The sequence below is a fragment of the Eretmochelys imbricata genome, chromosome 1 (genome assembly GCF_965152235.1).
Source record: "Eretmochelys imbricata isolate rEreImb1 chromosome 1, rEreImb1.hap1, whole genome shotgun sequence".
NCBI classification, from domain to species: domain Eukaryota; kingdom Metazoa; phylum Chordata; order Testudines; family Cheloniidae; genus Eretmochelys; species Eretmochelys imbricata.
In genome coordinates, this window is record NC_135572.1 from 45,234,939 (window position 1) to 45,257,871 (window position 22,933).

General features: G+C 43.7%; 1 protein-coding gene across 2 annotated transcripts in view; it reads right to left on the reverse strand.

The window, feature by feature from the left end:
• The window catches only part of ATP8A2 (ATPase phospholipid transporting 8A2), a 668,324-nt gene that overhangs the window by 485,778 nt on the left and 159,613 nt on the right, over positions 1-22,933 (reverse strand). For both annotated transcript variants that reach the window (XM_077809582.1, XM_077809591.1), the window contains 4 exons: positions 20,269-20,344; positions 9,053-9,158; positions 6,359-6,441; positions 1,095-1,144 (listed from right to left, as the gene is read on the reverse strand). In XM_077809582.1, the coding sequence (XP_077665708.1) occupies positions 1,095-1,144; positions 6,359-6,441; positions 9,053-9,158; positions 20,269-20,344 (315 nt within the window). The remainder of the gene's footprint in view (positions 1-1,094; positions 1,145-6,358; positions 6,442-9,052; positions 9,159-20,268; positions 20,345-22,933) is intronic.

Here is a 22,933-nt window from a genome sequence, read left to right on the forward strand (position 1 = left end):
ATTCTACCTGTGGGCCCAAAGAGAATCCATAAAGGGTCAGAAAAGACCCCTGTAGTCAAAAGATTCAGGGAATTTCTGTGTCCAGAAACCCTTCTACTCCCAGTGCTTGGGTCCCTGGATGATGACTTCACTCCCTTTATGGAGGTCACAAAGCAAGTCCAGACATGCACAAGACCCAGTGAGAGCCATGGGGACACATCTGAGGAACATTCAGAGAAGGCAAGGAAGAGGGAAACACAACCTAGCCACCCTTCCCCCTCACCATCCTCTTCCTCCTCAGCAGGCCAAGTCAGCTTGCCACAGAAATAGGTAACAAAGAAGGCCCAAGCAACAGCTGAGTCAAACCTGGCCTTGGCCGACAGAACTGAGGGGGGCCAGGCATTAGAAGTGGCAGAAAAACTCAGTCTGACTGGTACAACACAAACCCAGGCGCAAAGCACGAAACATCTCCATCTTCTCAGCAGAGGGAGAATCTATCAAGTGCCTGTTATGCTAAGGTTCTCTTATACAGCCAGAGTGGTGCAAAGGATCCTTAGTGTAAATGAGAATTAGACCTGAAGTCTCTCCTGCTGGGAAGCAGAATAGAGACTGGAATATGGGTGGTCAGGCTGCTCCCAAAAAAGGCATGAAATTTCCCTCAAGTGGGAGATTCCCTCTACTTGCGTGGAAATTATGAACTATATTTTGAACTTATACAGTGCTTTTCATCTGACATTCTCGAAGCATATTACTAAGGCTAGGTGAGAATCATTAGCCCCATTTTACAGGTGAGGAAATTTAGGCACAGAGAAGTGAAGTGATCTGCTAAGGTCACATTGAAAGTCTCTGACAGAGCTAGAACTAGAAAAAATGTCCCTTGACCCCTACTTCCATATCTAACCACTAGACCTCTAATTCCCATTTGTAAAAAGGAGCAATTTATTCATCCCAGATTGAGGGCAACGGCAAATCTAAAGGAAAATGGATGATTTAACTAGCCAACCAACTATAATTTCTTTAAATTCCAGTGAACCTGATCATTTGTAATGTTACTAGCACATTTTCTCTTTTATTTGCTGCTTTGCATTTATTTAATATCTGCAGAAATAACTTACCTAGAAAACTCCAGCACATTAAGAATTTCAAAGGCTTCCTCTTTCCCCAGCTGCAGAAAAATACATTGTACAGAAAATTAAGATGATGTGAATGATGCATATATATATAGAAGCATCATGATTTTCAAATGCCCATGTCACATGATTTCAAATGTGATGTGATGATAGCTCCCTCTCCTGGTTAAAGAGGTATACTGTCCTATTTCAGTCTAACTGTGAAGTGGCAAATTCAGCCCTCACTTGCACCTGTACAACTCCAGTGACTTTCAATTTCTTTATTACTTTATGAGCCTGCAGTCACAGATTTTAGCGGGGTTGCATCTATATAACAGAGGAAATTCTAGCTCCCAATCTTTGCGTGCACATAAATATGCTTTAAAAAAAGACTAAGCATTTAAACCTGCTAAGTAAAGGCCGTTGACATAAGGAAAGGGTTCAAATATGGACCACCTGGATAAAAATTTTCCCAGCAGAAGCAGAGACGTTACCATGGCTGGCTAACCTAGTGAGGAGGGCTTTAAACTAGGTTCACCGGGGGAAGGAGACCAAAGCCCTGAGGTAAGTGGGGAAGTGGGATACCAGGAGGAAGCACGAGCAGGGGCACGTGAGAGGCGAGGGCTCCTGCCTCATACTGAGAAAGAGGGGCTATCAGCGGGTTATCTCAAGTGCCTATACACAAATGCACAAAGCCTGGGAAACAAGCAGGGAGAACTGGAAGTCCTGGCAAAGTCAAGGAATTATGATGTGATTGGAATAACAGAGACTTGGTGGGATAACTCATATGAATGGAGTACTGTCATGGATGGATATAAGCTGTTCAGGAAGGACAGGCAGGGCAGAAAAGGTGGGGGAGTCGCACTGTATGTAAGAGAGCAGTATGACTGCTCAGAGCTCAAGTATGAAACTGCAGAAAAACCTGAGAGTTTCTGGATTAAGTTCAGAACTGTGAGCAACAAGGGTGATGTCGTGGTGGGAGTCTACCATAGACCACCAGACCAGAGGGATGAGGTGCACGAGGCTTTTTTCCGGCAACTCGCAGAAGTTACTAGATCGCATGCCTTGGTTCTCATGGGAGACTTCAATCACCCTGATATCTGCTGGGAGAGCAATACAGCGTTGCACAGACAATCCAGGAAGTTTTTGGAAAATGTAGGGGACAATTTCCTGGTGCAAGTGCTGGAGGAACCAACTAGGGGCAGAGCTCTTCTTGGCCTGCTGCTCACAAACCGGGAAGAATTAGTAGGGGAAGCAAAAGTGGATGGGAACCTGGGAGGCAGTGACCATGAGATGGTCGAGTTCAGGATCCTGACACAAGGAAGAAAGAAAAGCAGCAGAATACAGACCCTGGACTTCAGAAAAGCAGACTTTGACTCCCTCAGGGAACTGATGGGCAAGATCCCCTGGGAGAATAACATGAGGGGGAAAGGAGTCCAGGAGAGCTGGCTGTATTTTAAAGAATCCTTATTGAGGTTACAGGGACAAACCATCCCGATGTGTAGAAAGAATAGTAAATATGGCAGGCAACCAGCTTGGCTTAACAGTGAAATCCTTGCTGATCTTAAATACAAAAAAGAAGCTTCCAAGAAGTGGAAGATTGGACAAATGGCCAGGGATGAGTGTAAAAATATTGCTTGGGCATGCAGGAGTGAAATCAGGAAGGCCAAATCACACCTGGAGTTGCAGCTAGCAAGAGATGTTAAGAGTAACAAGAACGGTTTCTTCAGGTATGTTAGCAACAAGAAGAAAGCCAAGGAAAGTGTGGGCCCCTTACTGAATGAGGGAGGCAACCTAGTGACAGAGGATGTGGAAAAAGCTAATGTACTCAATGCTTTTTTTGCCTCTGTCTTCACGAACAACGTCAGCTCCCAGACTACTGCACTGGGCAGCACAGCATGGGGAGGAGGTGACCAGCCCTCTGTGGAGAAAGAAGCGGTTTGGGACTATTTAGAAAAGCTGGACGTGCACAAGTCCATGGGGCCGGATCCGTTGCATCCGAGAGTGCTAAAGGAGTTGGCGGATGTGATTGCAGAGCCATTGGCCATTATCTTTGAAAACTCAGGGCAATCGGGGGAAGTCCCAGACAACTGGAAAAAGGCTAATCTAGTACCCATCTTTAAAAAAGGGAAGAAGGAGGATCCTGGGAACTACAGGTCAGTCAGCCTCTCCTCAGTCCCTGGAAAAATAATGGAGCAGGTCCTCAAGGAATCAATTCTGAAGCACTTAGAGGAGAGGAAAGTGATCAGGAACAGTCAGCATGGATTCACCAAGGGCAAGTCATGCCTGACTAATCGAATTGCCTTCTATGACGAGATAACTGGCTCTGTGGATGAGGGGAAAGTGGTGGACATGTTATTCCTTGACTTTAGCAAAGCTTTTGACATGGTCTCCCACAGTATTCTTGTCAGCAAGTTAAAGAAGTATGGGCTGGATGAATGCACTATAAGGTGGATAGAAAGTTGGCTAGATTGTCGGGCTCAATGGGTAGTGATCAATGTCTCCATGTCTAGTTGGCAGCCGGTATCAAGTGGAGTGCCCCAAGGGGCGGACCTCGGGCCGGTTTTGTTCAATATCTTCATAAATGATCTGGAGGATGGTGTGGATTGCACCCTCAGCAAGTTTGCAGATGATACTAAACTGGGAGGAGAGGTAGATACGCTGGAGGGTAGGGATAGGATACAGAGGGACCTAGACAAATTAGAGGATTGGGCCAAAAGAAATCTGATGAGGTTCAACAAGGACAAGTGCAGAGTCCTGCACTTAGGACGGAAGAATCCAATGCATCGCTACAGACTAGGGACCGAATGGCTAGGCAGCAGTTCTGCGGAAAAGGACCTAGGGGTTACAGTGGACGAGAAGCTGGATATGAGTCAGCAGTATGCCCTTGTTGCCAAGAAGGCCAATGGCATTTTGGGATGTATAAGTAGGGGCATTGCCAGCAGATAGAGGGACATGATCGTTCCCCTCTATTCGACATTGGTGAGGCCTCATCTGGAGTACTGTGTCCAGTTTTGGGCCCCACACTACAAGAAGGATGTGGAAAAATTCGAGAGAGTCCAGCGGAGGGCAACAAAAATGATTAGGGGACTGGAACACATGACTTACGAGGAGAGGCTGAGGGAACTGGGGATGTTTAGTCTACGGAAGAGAAGAATGAGGGGGGATTTGATAGCTGCTTTCAACTACCTGAAAGGGGGGTCCAAAGAGGATGGCTCTAGACTGTTCTCAGTGGTAGCAGATGACAGAACAAGGAGTAATGGTCTCAAGTTGCAGTGGGGGAGATTTAGGTTGGATATTAGGAAAAACTTTTTCACTAGGAGGGTGGTGAAACACTGGAATGCGTTACCTAGGGAGGTGGTGGAATCTCCTTCCTTAGACGTTTTTAAGGTCAGACTTGACAAAGCCCTGGCTGGGATGATTTAATTGGGGATCGGTCCTGCTTTGAGCAGGCGGTTGGACTAGATGACCTCCTGAGGTCCCTTCCAACCCTGATATTCTATGATTCTATGATTCTATTATCTGAACAGGGCTGATAAGCAGGACTCCCCAAAAAGTGTGCGCATTTATTTCATGTGTCAGACTGCAATGTACAGGACCAATATGCAAAAGAGACTAAGATTTTCTAGTGAAAATTGCCGCATTTAGGAGCAAACCCTGGTATTACCAACAACCCTCCCCTGCACAAGTCCAACATTTCACAGATGCAGTGAAACCTGTTTGATTCTACTGCATGGCGAAGCAAGTGTTGAGGGACTGTTGGGGTTGAGTGTGAGTGGGCTGAGGGAAAAGAAGTGAAGGGTTTATGGATCCACAACCAATCCTGTAGCAGAGCAGAGGTCCAGGTCCCTCAGAGCTGCACCGGCAGCTGCAGAGCTTGGCCTAAGGAGGGAGGATTCCCTACCCTTAGAAGCAGCATCACACAGCCCAGATACAGTGCTCAAGCTAAAAGAACAGGAGTACTTGTGGCACCTTAGAGACTAACAAATTTATCAGAGCATAAGCTTTCGTGGGCTACAGCCCACTTTATCGGATGCATAGAATGGAACATATAGTAGGAAGATATATATATATATATATACACACATACAGAGAAGGTGGAAATTGCCATACAAACTGTAAGAGGCTAATTAATTAAGATGAGCTATTATCAGCAGGAGAAAAAAACTTTTGTAGTGATAATCAAGATGGCCCATTTAGACAGTTGACAAGAAGGTGTGAGGAAACTCAACATGGGGAAATAGCAAGCTGTGTGCTGGAGGGAGGATTTGTCTTGTGCTCAGATGGGCTTAGCTTTTTTAGTGATAGCACCGAGTGCAGAGCTGGTAGGAAGGCCCTGGGCAGTTCCAGACCACACTGCACATCCAGGACCTACAGCATGCTTTTTAAACCAAATAACAATGTTCTGAAGTATCCCTAACAACTTTCATGACTTCCTCTAAATAACACTGAGAAAAGGTGGCGCCGTTAGGAAAAAATCTATACAAAGGCCTGGCCTGGAAATTACAAGAGTGATGGCTGTGCTCCACCACCACCCTCTTGAGGGTGTATCCAGCCTTTGTTACACTGTTGCTAGAAGGGGTGATTTACAAAACAAATGCACATCCAGAACAGCACACAACAGTTACACATTAAACAAGCAAAACCCAAAGCCCTTGGATGTATCCCATGGACCAAGTCCTTCTCGGTTGCACCTGTATAAATCCAGAGTTAAAGTACCTCACACAGATGGCTGTAAACTGGATCAGAATGTGGCCCTATGTCAATGGAACTGTCCACATTTATTAACCTTAATCTGTTCAATACACTGCACACACACAAAGCATATCTTCAGGAGGATATACATTCAGTGAAGAATAGAGATTCAGCTCTAGCACATCCCAGGACATAGAAATTAAAGGGACAGTTACATAAGTAATTACACTAAAGTATATATTTGTTCCAATCCATGTATTCTCTTTTCTCTTTTGTGGGAAATCTTCTCCCCAGTGCCCAGCTCAAATGAATGTGCTTCCCAAAGCATCCCATAGGGGCAGCTTCAGTTTACTGCCACAATTAGTATCTGTTGCTCTTTGCCTGTTCCACTGAGGAAGGACCCAAGGATTCACCTCGAGACAGATCCTTGGCTCTGCCCATCCCACTCTGACAAAACCTGTCTGCATATGGCCTCGGAGGGAGCCCTGCAGAGCTGCTCTTTGAACCATACAAAGGGGATGTATCCCATGCACATATACTTGAAAACTACTGTACACCGCACATGCTCCACTTACCGCATCAATGATAACTGAGTGTGGAGTTCTTCCTGTGAAGACATAGCCAAGCTTTTTTGCTCCTTTCACTAATGCCCCTTCATCTGTCAATAAAAGGAGCTTTGCTTTATTGGGGACTAATCAGAAATATAATCAGATGTCAATGGAAAAAAACTACTCCCTTGAGCATTGCATTGCCAGGATACAGGCAACGACCAGCTACTGAATCAGAGACGTCTAAAATCTGTTACCGAGATGAGCTACATCAGCAGCAATTAAAAAGTTTCCATCATAACCCTTAGATACACCATGCTTGCACTGGCATTCCTCCTACAAAACTGCATATAGATTACCAGGGCTGCACACATGTACTTTATACTTGGCATTCTGTATATAATGCACTGTATTTGTTGAAGCATTAGCCTATCCTAAATGCTCAATTACTGAGGGACAAGCTATACTCCTTGCTATATTTGTTTTCCACAATCAACTCTTAGTATAAACTTCCATGAGTGATGTACCCGAATATTTGGATGCTAATATCTAAACTGTATCGTTAAATGTATTAACCTAAATTTGGGTTATTGCAGATTATGTACTATATCAATTTTATGACTTTTAAACCAAACTTTGTACTTCTGGCTAATCTAAGCCGGGTGGCCAGCCGGTGGCTCCGGAGCCACATGGGGCTCTTCAGAGGTTAACATGCGGCTCCTTGGACAGGCACCGACTCCGGGGCTGGAGCTACAGGCGCCAACTTTCCAGTGTGCCGGGGGGGGCTCACTGCTCAATCCCTGGCTCCGCCACAGGCCCCGCCCCCTCCCCTGAGCCTGCAGTGCCCTTGCTCCTCCCCCTCCCCCCTAGAGTGGAGGTGCGGGGAGGGAGGCGCTGGGAGCGGGCGGGGAGAAGTTAATGGGGGTCTGCTGACGTATTACTGTGGCTCTTTGGCAATGTACATTGGTAAATTCTGGCTCCTTTTCAGGCTCAGGTTGGCCACCCCGATCTGTGCACTATACCCAGTAGGAATGTAAATAGCAGTTAAAAAAAGGAACCGTGTAACTGATTCAAATTTTATCGGTTACATGGTTAAACGTTTTATTCGGGGCTCTGCTGCCGGCCCCCGCACCTGGGAATCCCAGCCACAGCCCACCACTGAGTACTCCGCTGCCCGCGGCTGGGGATTCCGCTGCCAGCTGCTGGCCGCAGCACCTGGGGTCCTGGCTGCCTGCCTGTGGACTCTGCTGCCAGCCCTGTGCCCAGGGTCCCTCTGGGCTGCTGCCCTCAGAGTGGCAGTGGAGCCCTGGGCTCTGGCCGGCAGCGGAGTTTAATCGTTAAACAAAACCGATAAGACTGATGCTTATTGGTTAACCGGTTAAACATTTACATCCCAAATACCCAGATGTACAGACACTCCTTCCTTAACCTGTTCTGTTATATAATTGTAACATTCGCTTTAATACCAAATTTTAAATCTGTTACTATTGAAGAGCCACAGTTTGTCTGTTCGTGTTCTGTAAAGTTTTCTTTAAACTTGTCTGGAAAATTAGGAAGATCAAAGCTACATACGTCAATATTTAATCCAACTTCAGCTGGAATGACTCAACAAACTTCTTTCCACAAAAAAATTCACCATATTCTATTGGAGACTGGGGAAAGTAATGAAGAGCTCAAATAATTCTGCAAGTTAGAACTCAGAGGCAATGCCTCAGGCAGTGGGATGTACAACAAGCCTAGAGAAAGACAAGTGACAAGGTCTGAATTCCCCTCTACCGGTGGAGTTTGCAAAGTCCAATTCCATAGAACCTGGTATACCCATGAGGAAAGCCTTCCCGCATCCTGGCAGCAGAGCTCACAGCTGAGCCTTCCTGTTGTTGGCTCTTCACCCCACTCCTGTACCCATCCCTCCTTGAAGAGAGGTAAGAGGCATGGACAGGAATTCATGCTCCTTGGACCACATTAAGCACTGAACAAATCTCCAAATGGTAGGATAAAAAAATCAAGTTATATAAAAACCCTCAGTCATTGAGGGGAGCTTGCCACAGAACTACTCCCCCGTCCCAATCTGCGGGTCATGTCTGTTCCTTCTGGTCTCCTTTGTTCCCCTCAACAGCACAGAATGGAGGGGAGCATGGGCCCCAGTAAATTCTGGACCCAATTCTTCATTGCCTCATGTCCTGAGTAGTCATTTACACCTACATAAAGTGGGTGCAGGATGCTGCCAAAGAAGAACGGTGGCAATGTTTACGCTCATTTCACACAGGCATAAAGGACTACACAAAGGACAAAGCAGTGGACAATCAGGTACTGCTAGCTCATTGACGGGGCTAGCTTGTGATTGGCTGCTACAAGGATACAAAAAGGGGACGGGGGAGTCAAAAATGGAGTTTCACCTGGCTAGTGGCCTCAAAGGGGTGGCAAAAGTCTTGGGTTGTGGCCCCACTCCTCTACATAAGCCAGCAGAAGCAGCTGGTAGCAGCGGGGATCACCTCTGAAGGATGAAGTAGTGGCTGTGCTCTCTCTGTCCAATGGGGAGCTCTGGGAGATAGTGTACCCTCTGTGCAAGCTGGTGTCTTGAAGGCACCATAAAGCCCATTTTGAGTCATACAGGAAAGGAGATTTTGTTTGCTTTTAAACATGGTTTTTAATTTAAGAGCATTTTTTTAAAAGCTCTTGGCTTCTCTCCTCCACCCACAAAAGAAGGAGAAAATGACCAACCTGGTGAGGAGGCCTGGTAGATTATTGTATTTCCATCTCTCTCAGGAACAACAGTGTGACACACGGCCAGCAGAGTGAGGAACTCCTGTATGTGAGCAGCTGTGGGCTACAAAGAACATTACCAAGTTAGTCTGGTATTTTCATTACATGGAGACTAAATGTACAAGACATAGACACGTTCTGGATTTTAAAATAGAACTCAGTCTGTTTAGATCTGCAACACCCAACTCTCTAACTCAGTGTATTGCCTCTTTCACCTCTCAGCCATGCTAGAATATTGGAGATATCAAGAGCCAGTGCTAATGAACTCTCATTCTGTGTGCAGCACTCAATCTACAGATAAATTATACACACACACAAGAGTTGGAAAGCCAGAACCATTGTCCTTGCACTCAAAAAACAAAAGAGGCTTGATCTTGTACAGCCCTGCACCTTGTGTAGTCATTTACATCTTTGCAAGGTGAAAGGAGAGGAAGTAGTATAAAATGCTATCATTGGTCTAGTGCACGGGTGAGCAAACTTTTTGGCCCGAGGGCCACATTGGGCAATACAAACTGTATGGCGGGCCATGAATACGCACAAAATTGGGGTTGGGGTGCAGGAGGGGGTGCGGGCTCAGAGGTGGGGTTGGGGATCAGGGATTTGGGGTGCAGGAGGGTGATGAGGGCTGGGATCGAGGATATTGGAAAGCGGGAGGAGGATCAGGGCTGGGGCAGGGGGTCGGGGCGTGGGGAGAGGCTGAGGGGTGCAGGCTCCGAGCAGCACTTAGCTCAAGTGGCTCCCGGAAGCAGTGGCATGTCCCTTCTCCAGCTCCTACACAGAGGCGTGGCCAGGCGATTCTGCACGCTGCCCCATCCGCAGGCACCGCCCCTGCAGCTCCCATTGGAGCACGTAGGAGCCGGAGCGGGGCCATGCCATGGCTTCCGAGAGCTGTGTTTTGCGTCCACCGACCCAGTGCCTCGGCTGGAGCGGGGCCAAGCCGGGTGTCCAGCCCCCGACCCAGCGCCCCGGCTGGAGTGGGGCTGAGCCACATGGTGCGGCCCGACCCAACACCCCGGCCGGAGAGCCGGAGCAGGGCCGAGCCACGTGTTGTGGCTCGCGGGCCAGCTTAGAACGGCTCGTGGGCCGTATCTGGCCCGTGGGCCGTAGTTTGCCCATCCCGGTCTAGTGACTGGAAAAATTTTGATTTGGTAGCACTTATACCAGATTTACACAGGTGCAAATAGTCACATAAGGAGCAATGTAGTATAGGATTAGGCCCAGGTGCTCTGCTAAAACTATTTGTCTCCACAAGTCTTATAATTAGTTCTAAGACAGCTGTACAAATTTATGAGTGGGATTGTATGACGGGGTTGCTCGTGAGGCTGGGGGCCGGGCTCAGCAGCACTGGGGCTCACTACTGAGGTCATGCCGAGCATTTTCTCTTTCTCTTTCTTGTGCCTGGTTGGCTAGTTCTTACTCACATGCTCAGGGTCTAACTTATTGCCATATGTGGGATTGGGAAGGAATTTTCCCCCAGGTCAGACTGGCAGTGACCTCAGAGGGGGGTTGCCTTCCTCTGCAGTGTGTAAATGCAAGTTACTTGCTGAGATCATCTGTGTATCTCTCTCAATCAATTTCCTGCCATTGCAGGGGCCTTGAGCATTGGTGCACCTTGGTCTCTCCTATTGTCTGCCTGTGGCACACAACTGTTTAGTCTCCTGTGCGCTGTAATACTTTGGTCTAATTTCAGTTGTTGGGATCAGTGTGTGGATGCTGGTGGCCTGTGATGTCTTGGAGCATCAGGAGGTCAGACTAGATGATCTTGTGGTCCCTTCTGGCCTTAGACTCTATGACTATGACTTGAGCTAAATCCTGAAGCTGAAATCCTGAAGCTGACAACAGTAGTAAGTTCCTTATCCTCTCTGTGGGCTGGCCAGTAGAGGACAACAACACTCACCCATCTTGTAAACCTCAGCCTGAACTTTACACAGCCCAAAATGCACAATCAGCTACTACACTGTTCTACTAGTGTAACCTACACACCTTCTGGGTGTGGTGTTCTGTCATATCTAGTGGCACTGAGACCACTTAGAGAGAGAGATTGAGTTTGCTCTACAGCCTAATGGGCAGTTGGCTTTTAGTTCATGCAGTAGAGGCTCATGCACTAAGCTCCAGAGGTCCCCGGTTCGACGGCAACCGGGGTTTGTCGGCATAACAAGTGGGGGCTCGTCCAGGATTTCAACTGGGAAGACTCTGAAGCTCGGGACGCGCTTCCTCAGCTAGGGGAAATATGTAACCCACACACCTCCTGGGTGTGTTGCTCTGTCCCATCTAGTGGCACCAAGACCACTTAAAGTGAGAGATAAGATGGGTCTGCTCTACAGCCTTAGCTAACAGCCAGTTGGCTTTTAGCTCATGCGGTAGAGGCTCATGCACTAAACTCCAGAGGTCCCCGGGTCGATCCTGCCCATCAACGACTGGGGTCTGCCAGGTTATACTAGCACAGTAGCTGGCCTGGTTGAATAAGAGCTGGTCATATAAAAATGACCTGAGATTTTATTATTAAAAAAATTATTCCAAGATTTCCAGTACTCACTTATAGATTCAAAGTTTAGAAGGGACCACTGTGATCATCTAGTCTGACCTCATATATAGCACAGGCCACAGAACCTCCCCAAAATAATTCCTAAAGCAGATCTTTAGAAAAACATCCAGTATGGATTTACAAATTGTCAGTGATGGAGAATCCACCATGACCCGTGGTAAATTTTTCCAATGGTCAATTACCCTCACAGTTAAAAATTTACACCTTAGTTCCACTCTAAATTTATCTAGCTTCAACTCCCAGCCATAGGATCGGGTGATATCTTTCTCCACCAGACTGAAGAGCCCATTATCAAATATTTGTTCCACAGGTGGGTACTTATAGACTGTAATCAAGTCACCCCTTAACCATCTCTTTGTTAAGATAAACAGATTGAGCTCCTTGACTCTAATCACTATAAAGCATGTTTTCTAATCTGTAAATCATTCTCGTGGCTTTTCTCTGAACCCTCTCCAATTTATCAACATCCTTCTTGAATTCTGGGCACCAGAACTGGATACCATATTCCAGTAGCAGTTGCTCCAGTGCCAAATACAGAGGTAAAATAACCTCTCTACTCCTACTTGAGATTCCCGTTTATGCATCCAAGGATCACATTAGTTCTTTTGGCCACAATGTCACACTATGAACTGATTATCCATCATTATCCATCATGACACCAACTCTTTTTCAGAGTCACTGCTTGCCAGGATAGAGTCCTCCATCATGTAACTATGGCCTACTTTCTTTGTTACCAGTTGTATACATTTACATTTAGCCATATTAAAATGCATATTATTTGCTTGTGCCCAGTGTACCAAGTGTTCCAGGTTGTTCTGAATCAGTGACCTAGCCTCTTCCTTATTTACCACTCCCCCAATTTTTTGAAAATTAACACTGACCATCCAGTGAGCTCCTCATCCAGCTCTTTTAAAACTTTTGGGTGCAAGTTATCTGGGTCTGCTGATTTTAAAATGTCTAACTTTATACCTTCTATTTAACATTGCCCCTCGATCCTGGTGGAATGGAAAGAGCATTATCACTCTGCATCATCTGTTTTTCCCCCAAATTCAGAACAGAAATATTTATTGCATACTTCTGACTTTTTGCATTATTATTGATAATTCTACCATTTCCAGCTAGTAATGGACCAATATCATTGTTAGCATTCTTTTTGTTCCTAATACACTTTAACAACTCCTTTTTATTGTTCTTAACTCTTCTGGTCATAGAGTTCTACTTGTGTCCCTTGGCTTCTCTTATCAATTTTCTACAATTCTTAACTTTAAATTTATAGTTATTACTGTCAACTTCCCCTTTCTTCCATTTGTTATATTTTTTCAACTGCCTTCCACTTCCCCTCTAATCTAGGTTGGTTTTTAACCAGCACAGCCCTCTTCCTCAATTGTAGGATTGTGGCTTTTTGGGCATCTAGTAAGGTGTTCTTAAAACAATTCTCAATTATTCACCTTTTTTTATTAAATTCTTCCTGCCCAGCTGATTTGACTCATAATTGTTTTCAGCTTTGTGAAACTGGCCCTATTAAGTGCCGTGTGTGTGTGTGTACATATACAGAGAGAGAGAGACAGAGAGATCTGGACTTTATTCTGCTTACACATTATAAATGTGATCAAGTCATGATCACTTGTACCTAACCTACCATTCGCTTTTAGTTCTGTGATCAGTTCCTCTTTATCTGCCAGATTCTGTGAGCAGCTCCTGCCTCATACCAGGCCTCTAATACAAGGGCTTATGTCTCAGGCTCTCTTCCTACTACAAGTGACAGAACCAAAATTAAAACTCTGGAGTTCCTGTCTCCAAGTCCTGTAATTCAACTACTATAATTTCCCCTCACCTTGCCCCTTTTTTACCATTAAAAATATAAATTTTGTGCAGCTTCAGAGGCAAGGTTAAAAAAAATTCTGCATCAAACTGCAGTTCTACAGCAAGGACAACCTAAATAATATAATTCTAGGACAGTCACTCTTTGAAGCCTAAAATGTTTGTTGAGTCAGCGTGAAGCAAAGAAAACAGCTACAAATATTGTTGAGGGCTCTTTTTGTTTAGAATATCACCAGGTTGAATAATCCCAGGATTCACTGAGAACAATTTTTAAGTTCTTAGCCATTTTGACTTTACAAATTACAAATCATGTGAAAGCAAGACACATATTTATGCCAAGCCTAGAGTCCTAGACCATTGTGATAGCATAGATAACTCACCCAATTACCATCCTTACTCTACAGCTAATTTGCATGTAACAATTTCATTGGTTGTATGAAGGAGACTGCACAGATGGTGGCATACTTGGCCCAGCTGCCACAATTCTTCAAAACCACCCACACAGCACCAAAACCAGTACACACAATAACCCCAAATACACAGAGCCCCTGATGGCAGCATGCATCGCTCATTCCCCACCCACACAGTTCAACACAATCTCCCAGCTCAACACAGTCCACACACAAATCAACACAACCATCCACCCAACAATACAACCAGCAGAGACAATAACCCCAAACTTCTCTGAAGCCTAGAATGCCTTGAGTCAGTGTAAAGTGATGGAAACAGCTACGAGCATGGTTGAGAGCACTTTTTGTTTAGAATCTGACCAGGTTCAATCCTCTGTGGGATTCACTGTCTGTTACTACCCAACTTCTAAGTTCTCAGCCATTTTCAGCTTTTATTTTAAAAGCCACACATGACTTTACTAATTATACCCGTGCAGAGGCAAGGGCTTGCAGCTACTAGTAATGAGTAACAGCCCACATTATACTTCAACTGTAAAATCCATTTGCACTGGCAGGGTTTCAGACTAACTCTTTTTTCACAATACTAAGGTCGCAACATCTTGCAACAGCTACTGCATGACACTTCAATTAAAAACAAAGTAAGCTCAAAAATTGTTGGGAAGCAGATGTCTTAAGATGTCTTTGAAAAAAAACCCAGCACACCTCGTACATATATGGTTATTTTACTTTAAAATAGTCACAATATAAAAAAAATATATACAATGTCCCATGTACAGTTAAGAATGGAATTTGGCTCCCATCGTTAGACCCCTATGGGATTGCATGGGTACATCTTGAGCTGAATTTGGATAGATCATGAGCAAATAATCATCTAATTTATTATTACACCAGAGAGCAGAGACTACATTCAAGGACATGAACAGATGGTGTATCATCAAAAAGAAATGTGAGAAATGGAAATTTTTATTGTCCAGGAGGTTACAGGCAGTTGCTGCGTTATTGCTAATGAAAGCAGTGAAACTTATACCCCATTTCCACAAAATATGCAGCCTGCTGGATTCTCATTTCAGCATCTGTCGCTGCAAGCCTTTGATGTCCACATAACAAATATATTACCCAGCCTATTACGCACTTTCACAATTTCTTTCCATCTGAACCTGCCTTCCCCCGCATCATAGGTTTTAAGTGCTACCCCCTCCTCTATTTGGCTTATATGAAGCCAGCAATTTAATTTGTTGCTGTCTTTATGTTTTCACAGTTTACAATGGATTACATGGCAACCTCCCAATTCTATAGCAACAGATCACCAAACAGTGAGGCCTGTCTCTTCAGCTCTTTCACACAGCTGCCATTTGTTTTCTTGCTATATTGTTCCAGCACTGACACCATATTTATTGTGTCAATAAAGATGGAGACAGAATGTTCAAAATACTACCTCAGAATTATGGGCAAAGAGCCTCATGTTCATTAACAACTTCTGTGGTTATAATTCTGATTCTCCATTTGAAGTGTACCCCCTGCCCCCATAGGCTACCAGATTCTGCATTATTAGTTATGGTTTTCATTTAATAGAGGAGAACCCAACCACTCTCTTGCTGAAATTCTAACAGCGGAGTATTCCTTGTTTAGCCCCTTGGGCCATGCCCCAGCACAGACGCCACCACTGCTTTAACTCTCTATTCCCCCCCCTCCCACCGTTCTTCTAGTCCCATTTTTCTTTTTTATATATCTGGGTGTTTTCCTACTTTTTTATTTTGCTCTTATCTTGTTTTGCTCCCCATCTGCCCACTAGTAGCTCCCACTCCTACCAGCACCATTGCTTCCAATCTTCTGTCTCCCAAGCACCAGTTATTCCCATCCAATCAGGTTAACCCTAATGTTGATGTTTGTGCTTAGAAGTAGAAATCTATTTCTTTTCAAGTTTCACCCTAAAAAGAGAACCCCTTTGGTAGATGTAATCCTTACCGAAGAACACCCTGGCCCAGATCCTCAACCCATATACATGGCATCCAATGCACACATGCAAGTCCGGATTTTTTAAACACATGTAGAAACATGCTCACAAAAATCCAGATGTGCAAGTATGACGATGCCTTGCTTGGGTTATGTGTGGGGAACTGAACCCAGGACCATCTGATCTAAAAGCATGACCCTTTACTGCTTGAGATAAAGGGCAGGGTCTGTTAAATCAGGAGGCAGAGGCAGACTTACAAAACCTCATTATGTGGTTTGGCCACTAGAGGGGGAACAAAAACTCATGCTTGGTTAATACTGGATCCCCTCTGCCAGCAGAGTGGGTGCACGCACAATCACAAGTACACAATTTAATTGTCGTGGATTTGGAAATCTACATCTGTGTGCCACAGCGGATAAAGCACCGTTGTTTCTAGCCCCAAGAATCTCCAGACAGATACAATGACAAAAAATGTAACAGAAAAAAGACTTTAAAATGCATCTCTAACTTGGTAGTGACATTTAATATAAGTTCTGCTCCATGGTTCATAACATTTCCAGAAAGGAAGTAGATTGACTTATTTTTCAGTCAGTTTATTCATAAAGACTTACAAAACATTTTGCAGGGTCACATGACTTGTATTTACTACCCACAAGGTAACAGTTCTACCACCCGCACAACTAGCAAAACAATTATCCATTTTAGTCCCAGGTGGGCTTGGGTCTCACCATTGCTAAATGTCTTTAAATCAGTGGTTTTCAACCTTTTTTCATTTGCAGACCCCTACAAAATTTCAAATGGAGGTGTGGACCCCTTTGGAAATCTCAGACAGTCTGCAGACCTCCAGGGGTTCACGGACCACAGGTTGAAAACCACTGTTCTAAATGCAATATGAGAAGAACAAGTATCACTTCTCATGTCTACCACACCTGTCTGAGGCTCAGACCTGTGAAATGCTGGGCACCCCTGAAACATGAAGTCACTAGCAGTTGAAGGTATTCAGCACCCTTCAAGCACAGACATAGAAATAATTCATATCTGACCTCTCTCAATAGCCAAACAAAACTCATTTTCCTCTAAGTGTCATGGTCTGAAGGTCCCACAAACATGGGAGAAGATGATTTGATTGTTTAACAAATTGCCAGCCGTTACTGAATATCTGGGTTTTTTTTTTAATTACACATCTCAATGAGAAGGAAGTGGAGCAGGGGTGCAGAGGACCAGATTTAAAAATATATATATTCTTTTTCCTCCCAAGCCAATTTCTTATTGTTTTGTGCTGATGAGTGGGTAAAGTTTGGGCTGAAGCAGTTATTTCCTGAAAAGTGTCACAATCCCCTGAAGCCTCCTACAGACTCTTAAAAACTGCAGTATATCCGCACCTGCGTGTTTTATTGAGATGAAAGTCTAGCAGTGTAGAAAATGATGCAGTATTTTTTTATGCCTGTGATAAAACAGAACAGAGTCAGGGCATGTGGGCTAGTTCTCATCTCAGCATTGTGGGTATTTACTGTGCGTGTGTAATGCCGACAGACCACAGTCGTGGGCGGGTGGGATGGGACCTCTGAAGCTTAGTGCATGAGCCTCTACCGCAAGAGCTAAAAGCCAACTGGCTGTTAGCTAAGACTGTAGAACAGACTCATTTTATCTCTCTCTCTAAGTGGTCTCAGTGCCACTAAATGAGACAGAACCCAACACCGAGAAGGTTTGTGGGTTACACATACACGACTTTGAAGTTCCATCAATCGATTTTACCCAGTTTATAAACAGTTTAACATACTCAGCAAACATTCTTTTAAGTCCTTGAAAAGTCAGCTACTTCCATTCTAATAAGAACGTAGGGCTTTTTTCCTAAGGATACAGCCTGTATAATCTCCTTGATGCTGTGGCAAAAACATCCAATGGAAGCAGCTGCGAAAGACAAATATGGGCATTCTTTCTTCCCCGAAAACCTAATGAAGAGGTCATGAGGATCCCTCCATATATGTCAAGTGGCAGATAATTATTTCTCCCAGAAAACTTTCTATGGAATAATATCTCCTTGATTGACAGTCAAAATTGGATTTGTTCATCAGTCAGTATTCAGAGTTAACCATGGACCAAAAGAGCTAAGAAGTTTAAAGAAGATGCAGGTGGACAACAATATCCCCGGCTGATGGAGGACATTCTCCGGGATATAAACTAGACTTCCAACCTTGGGCTGGGAAGTCTGCGTGAAATCAAGGGCTATGCTAATGAGTGAGCACATGTGTATATTTAGTGTTTGTGAAAAGCAATCACAGATTGCTGTAGAGACCAAGGACCACAAGTTATGCACAAAACACATACTGCACAGGCAGACAATACAAGCTTCCCCATAATGCTCCATCAGTGTTGCTCAATCCTTAGTTTAAGGGACCACCTCTAAGGCTGAGAGAGTAATTCAGTCTCCCCAATCCATTTGAATTGGCCTTTTCTCAGGGACTACTAATGAAGGCACCAATTAGTGTAAATTGTGGCATCCACCGAATGATACATTTCTCACAGACTATTGAGCTGCCATCAGATGTTAACTTGCACTCATTCCTGACTAACACCATGTCTATACTACAAAATTAAGTTGATCTAACTTATATCAGCATACAGCTGCCGCAGTAATTACCTTGCCTGTGCGTGTCTACACATTGCTCCCTGTGTCAGCAGTGTGTGTCCTCACCAGGAGTACTTGTATTGACTGTACTGTCACTGAGGCACTGTGGAACAGCTCCCGAAAGCCAGTAATTTGGAAATTCAACCTGTGGTCAATGGACCCCTACCATAAAAATCTTAGACTGAAAACAGACTGAACAGAATTCAGCTATAAATGTTGCACATGCTCATCACAGCATTTGATGCAGCGTGAGAAAGGGCACTAAACTGTTGGCTTCTATGGTAACAACACTTCTGGGTTTTGACCTGTAGATGGGGGTGTTCACATACTTTTGCTTGATCAGAAAAACTGAATGCCTTTTCTGGGATCTGAGACTTGAAACGATGAAGTGAGCTGTAGCTCAAATAAATTTGTTAGTCTCTAAGGTGCCACAAGTACTCCTTTTCTTTTTAAATTTTTATAGTCATCTTTTGCAGACCCCTTAGACATAGTCTGCAAACCCCTAGGGAACAACAGACCAAAGGTTGAAAACCACTGATCTAATAAATAAAAATCAGAAGAATGTAAAGATATCCAAACTGGGCTGTGGTGATGTGCATGGGACAGGAGTTTTTCTTGATGCAGTTTACTGCAATGCAGGGTCAAGTAAAAGAATAAAATATATTCTGCTGGCTGGATTACCTCTCTGATGAATAGATGGAAACTGAAATCCACAAACATCTGCAGACTCCATGACCTTGAGCAGTACATTATGCCATTGATCATTATTAATTCATTAAGCCTTCAGGCATTCATATTATGTTGTAATTATAGTTCTGAAGTGTTAGAAGGTGTAAACAGAAGAGCAAGTCATGCAGTTGTGCACAATGTCTCCTTAAAACTTCTTTTAATAAAAAGATTCCTCACCAAATAGTACTTTAAATACTGTACTTTAAATATTGTATAATTACTAATGCTAATCTGACCATTTTTATTTTTTTAAGCTTGGCACCCATTAATTTACAAAACCAAACTCTGAGTTAGGGTGGTAGCAGTCTCTGAGATACTAAAGAGAAAGGTAAGGACCAACATTTTCAAAAGTGAATTTGGGTAACTCAATGTTTAGATTTCAGAAAGTGCTGAGTTCCCACCTGAGGAAAAAAGGCCCCTCCAAGACACCTCCAGTTGGGCACCCAAATCTGGGCCACCTAAAATCACTAGTCACTTTTAAAAGAAGTCTTAGCCTAAATTCATTTTGTTATTAAACTTCCTCTCACGCAGGTCCATATACGTTAATTTCAGAGACTGCCTTCGGGATAGTGCAGTATTTAGTGAGACCTGCAGAAAGCACTATGCTGTCAATATCAAGGACCAATGTTACAAGGATCAGTACTTCTTTCAATGGAAGTAAATTGTTTCCATAGCACAATATCTATGGAACATCTCTGAAAAGTCTAGTATTACTAAACCTGTAAAATCTCTCTCTCTCTGTGGTTAGTATTCTTACCATCCCATGTTATAAAACTACAGTTGTTAAGAGAAACTACCCATATAAAAGTCACTGTTTGGTCAGAGTTCAACATCAGAGATAGCACTCCCTCCTCTTTTTTACTCTTCCCCTTTAGTTCTCCATTTCTTCTCCCTTCTCATCTCAACTGCTTTTCTCCCCCACTTCCTTTCTTTAGTGCTTCTATGCGCTGTAGAATGCACCAGTAGTAGGTGACATGATCATACACACTTGAGAAAATCTGCCAATGACCTTCCATCCCAGGGAGAGCAAACAGAAAGACCTAGCATATTTTTGAGACATAAGTAACATTTGAGAACTAGACTTACATGGTCACTTTCAATATTCTGCAACAGCCTTGGGTCATCAAATTCACATGATTCACTGGTAGAAGGAGGTAACTGGCTGTGGAGCAAGAAAAGGGATCATTACATTTAACCCTACAATGACAACATTTTCTTTTCCATTATTAATATAGACCTTCACAGGAAATATTAAAGGGACAGCATCAACTGAAAAAAGAAAATCACATTACTGTCTAAAAACATATTACCTACTATTGTTACACGTAGCACCTAATATTACTGTAAGTGAAAGGGAGAAGCAGGCATTTTCACTCTTTCTCCTGTATAATCAGTGACACCTGTTTGTGGGTCTTTCACTCATCAACAGAAGAAAGAAAAATGTTTTAAAAAACAGAAAAACTGTGGCTGTAAAACCACAGGAATTGGTAGGAAACCCAAGGCAGGTGTAGTATCAAATGTTACTTTTAAATATGTTTGAGATTACTAGATTTTGTTTGAAATGGACTAGATTTAAAGTTGACTGTGTTCCTTTGAATTAGGTTGCTCTGTTTAATTTAAAAGTTTTGATTTTGACCATCTCAAAATTTATCCTTTCTCTCTCTCAATCTCTACTCCTCTCCATCTATCTTTCCTACAAACAAACAGTCTCTTTTGGGATCTTTCATATCAATAAAACCTGCCTGAACTTTTCAAGTTGTCCTGTAGGCTCATGCTTATGCAGGTGAATGATGTTAACATAGTATAGCACTGCCCAGCACACTCTCAGTAAAGAATCCTCCATGGTACTGTAAAGCAGAGGCTGGGAAGCACTGTGTTGAGTCAAGAAGCAGCATTCCCTCCTCTCTTGTAGGTAACACCGTGTCATGTGTACTACAGTAGCACCAAGAGAGGTCACATCAGAGAGATGGAAGGGAGCAATTGCAATGGGGAGTGGAGAAAAGAAGTGCAAAAGGTGGTGGAGGGGGAAAATCTTTTAGAGAAAGGGGAAAAAAAGAGGAAAAGATGCAAGAGGAAGGTAGGAAGGAAGAGCAGAGGAAAAGGAGACCATGAGGGAGGGGGAAAGAAAACACAAGGAAAGAAATAGGTTGTGGGCAAGGAGAAGAGAAAGATGGTGGAATAATGATGACAAAGAAATGCACAGAGGAGGAAACGGAAGAAAAAACAGAAGAAGGAGAGACAGAAAATCCACCCCACCAAAAGTAGCACCTCATGTCAGTTAGACACGAAGAGCTTCTTCCTTCCTTAGAGGGCACTTCAGGACCTGGGAAGAGGCAGGATTAATAGGGAAGCCCAATTCACTTGGCCAAAGGTAAGAAAAATGAAATTAAAATGAAACAAAAACACCGGTAAGGACAGAGGGAAAAGGCTCAACATTTTTGGCAGAAAAGGAATTGCATCCAGTTTTCAACTGTTTCCTGGGACAGAAACTCCAACGCACACCTTCCTCATCGCTAACCTGTATTTGTCATTCACAGCCAGTTCACACCCTTCCTCTGGCATCTCTTCTTTCCTGCCTCATTTCAATCTGAATCAGTTACAGTGGCAGTGACAGTTCTTGCCTAAAGCTCCCTGCCAGGGTTTCGCCATGAGACCCCTCTGGAGGCCTCCTATTTTTAAAAATTTTTCTATTTAAAAAAACTGTTTTAAACAAAAGATGCCCTCATGTCAGCTGCCTAGGTATTTCCATTCAGAAGGTTCTTGATCAGATTGCAAGTTAACTTAAGGACATAAGAACAGCCATACCACGTCAGACCAAAGGTCCATCTAGCCCAGTATCCTGTCTTCCGACAGTGGCCAATGCCAGATGCCCCAGAAAGGATGAACAGAACAGGTAATCATCAAGTGTCACACATTCCCAGCCTCTGGCTAACAGAGGCTAGGGACACTATCCCTGCCCATGCTGGCTAACAGCCATTGGTGGACCTATCCTCCATGAATTTGTCTAGGTTTTTTAACCCTGTTATAGTCTTGGCCTACACAACATCCTCTGACAAAGAGTTCCACAGGTTGACCATGAGTTATGTGAAGAAATACTTCCTTTTGTTTGTTTTAAACCTGCTGCCTATTAATTTCATTTGGTGACCCCTAGTTCTTGTGTTATGAAAAGGAGTAAATAACACTTCCTTATTTACTTTCTCCACATCATGATTTTATAGACCTCTATCATATCCCCCGAGTCTTTTTAATCTCTCCTCATACGGCAGCCGTTCCATACTCCTAATCATTTTTGTCACGCCTTTTCTGAACCTTTTCCAATTCCAATATATCTTTTTTGAGATGGGGAAACCACATCTGCACACAGTATTCAAAATGTGGGAAAACCATGGATTTATATTGAGGCAATATGACATTTTCTGTCTTATTATCTATCCCTTTCTTAATGATTCTGAACATTCTGTTAGCTTTTTTGACTGCTGCTGCACACTGAGTGGATGTTTTCTGAGAACTATCTACAGTGGCTCCACGATCTCTCTCTTGAGAGGTAACAGCTAATTTAGATCCCATCTATTTATACGTATAGTTGGGATTATGTTTTCCAATGTGCATTACTTTGCATTTATCAACATTTAATTTCATCTGCCATTTTGTTGCCCACTCACCCAGTTTTGTTAGATCCCTTTGTAGCTCTTTGCAGTCTGCTTTGGACTTAACTATCTTGAGTAGTTTTGTATCATCTGCAAATTTTGCC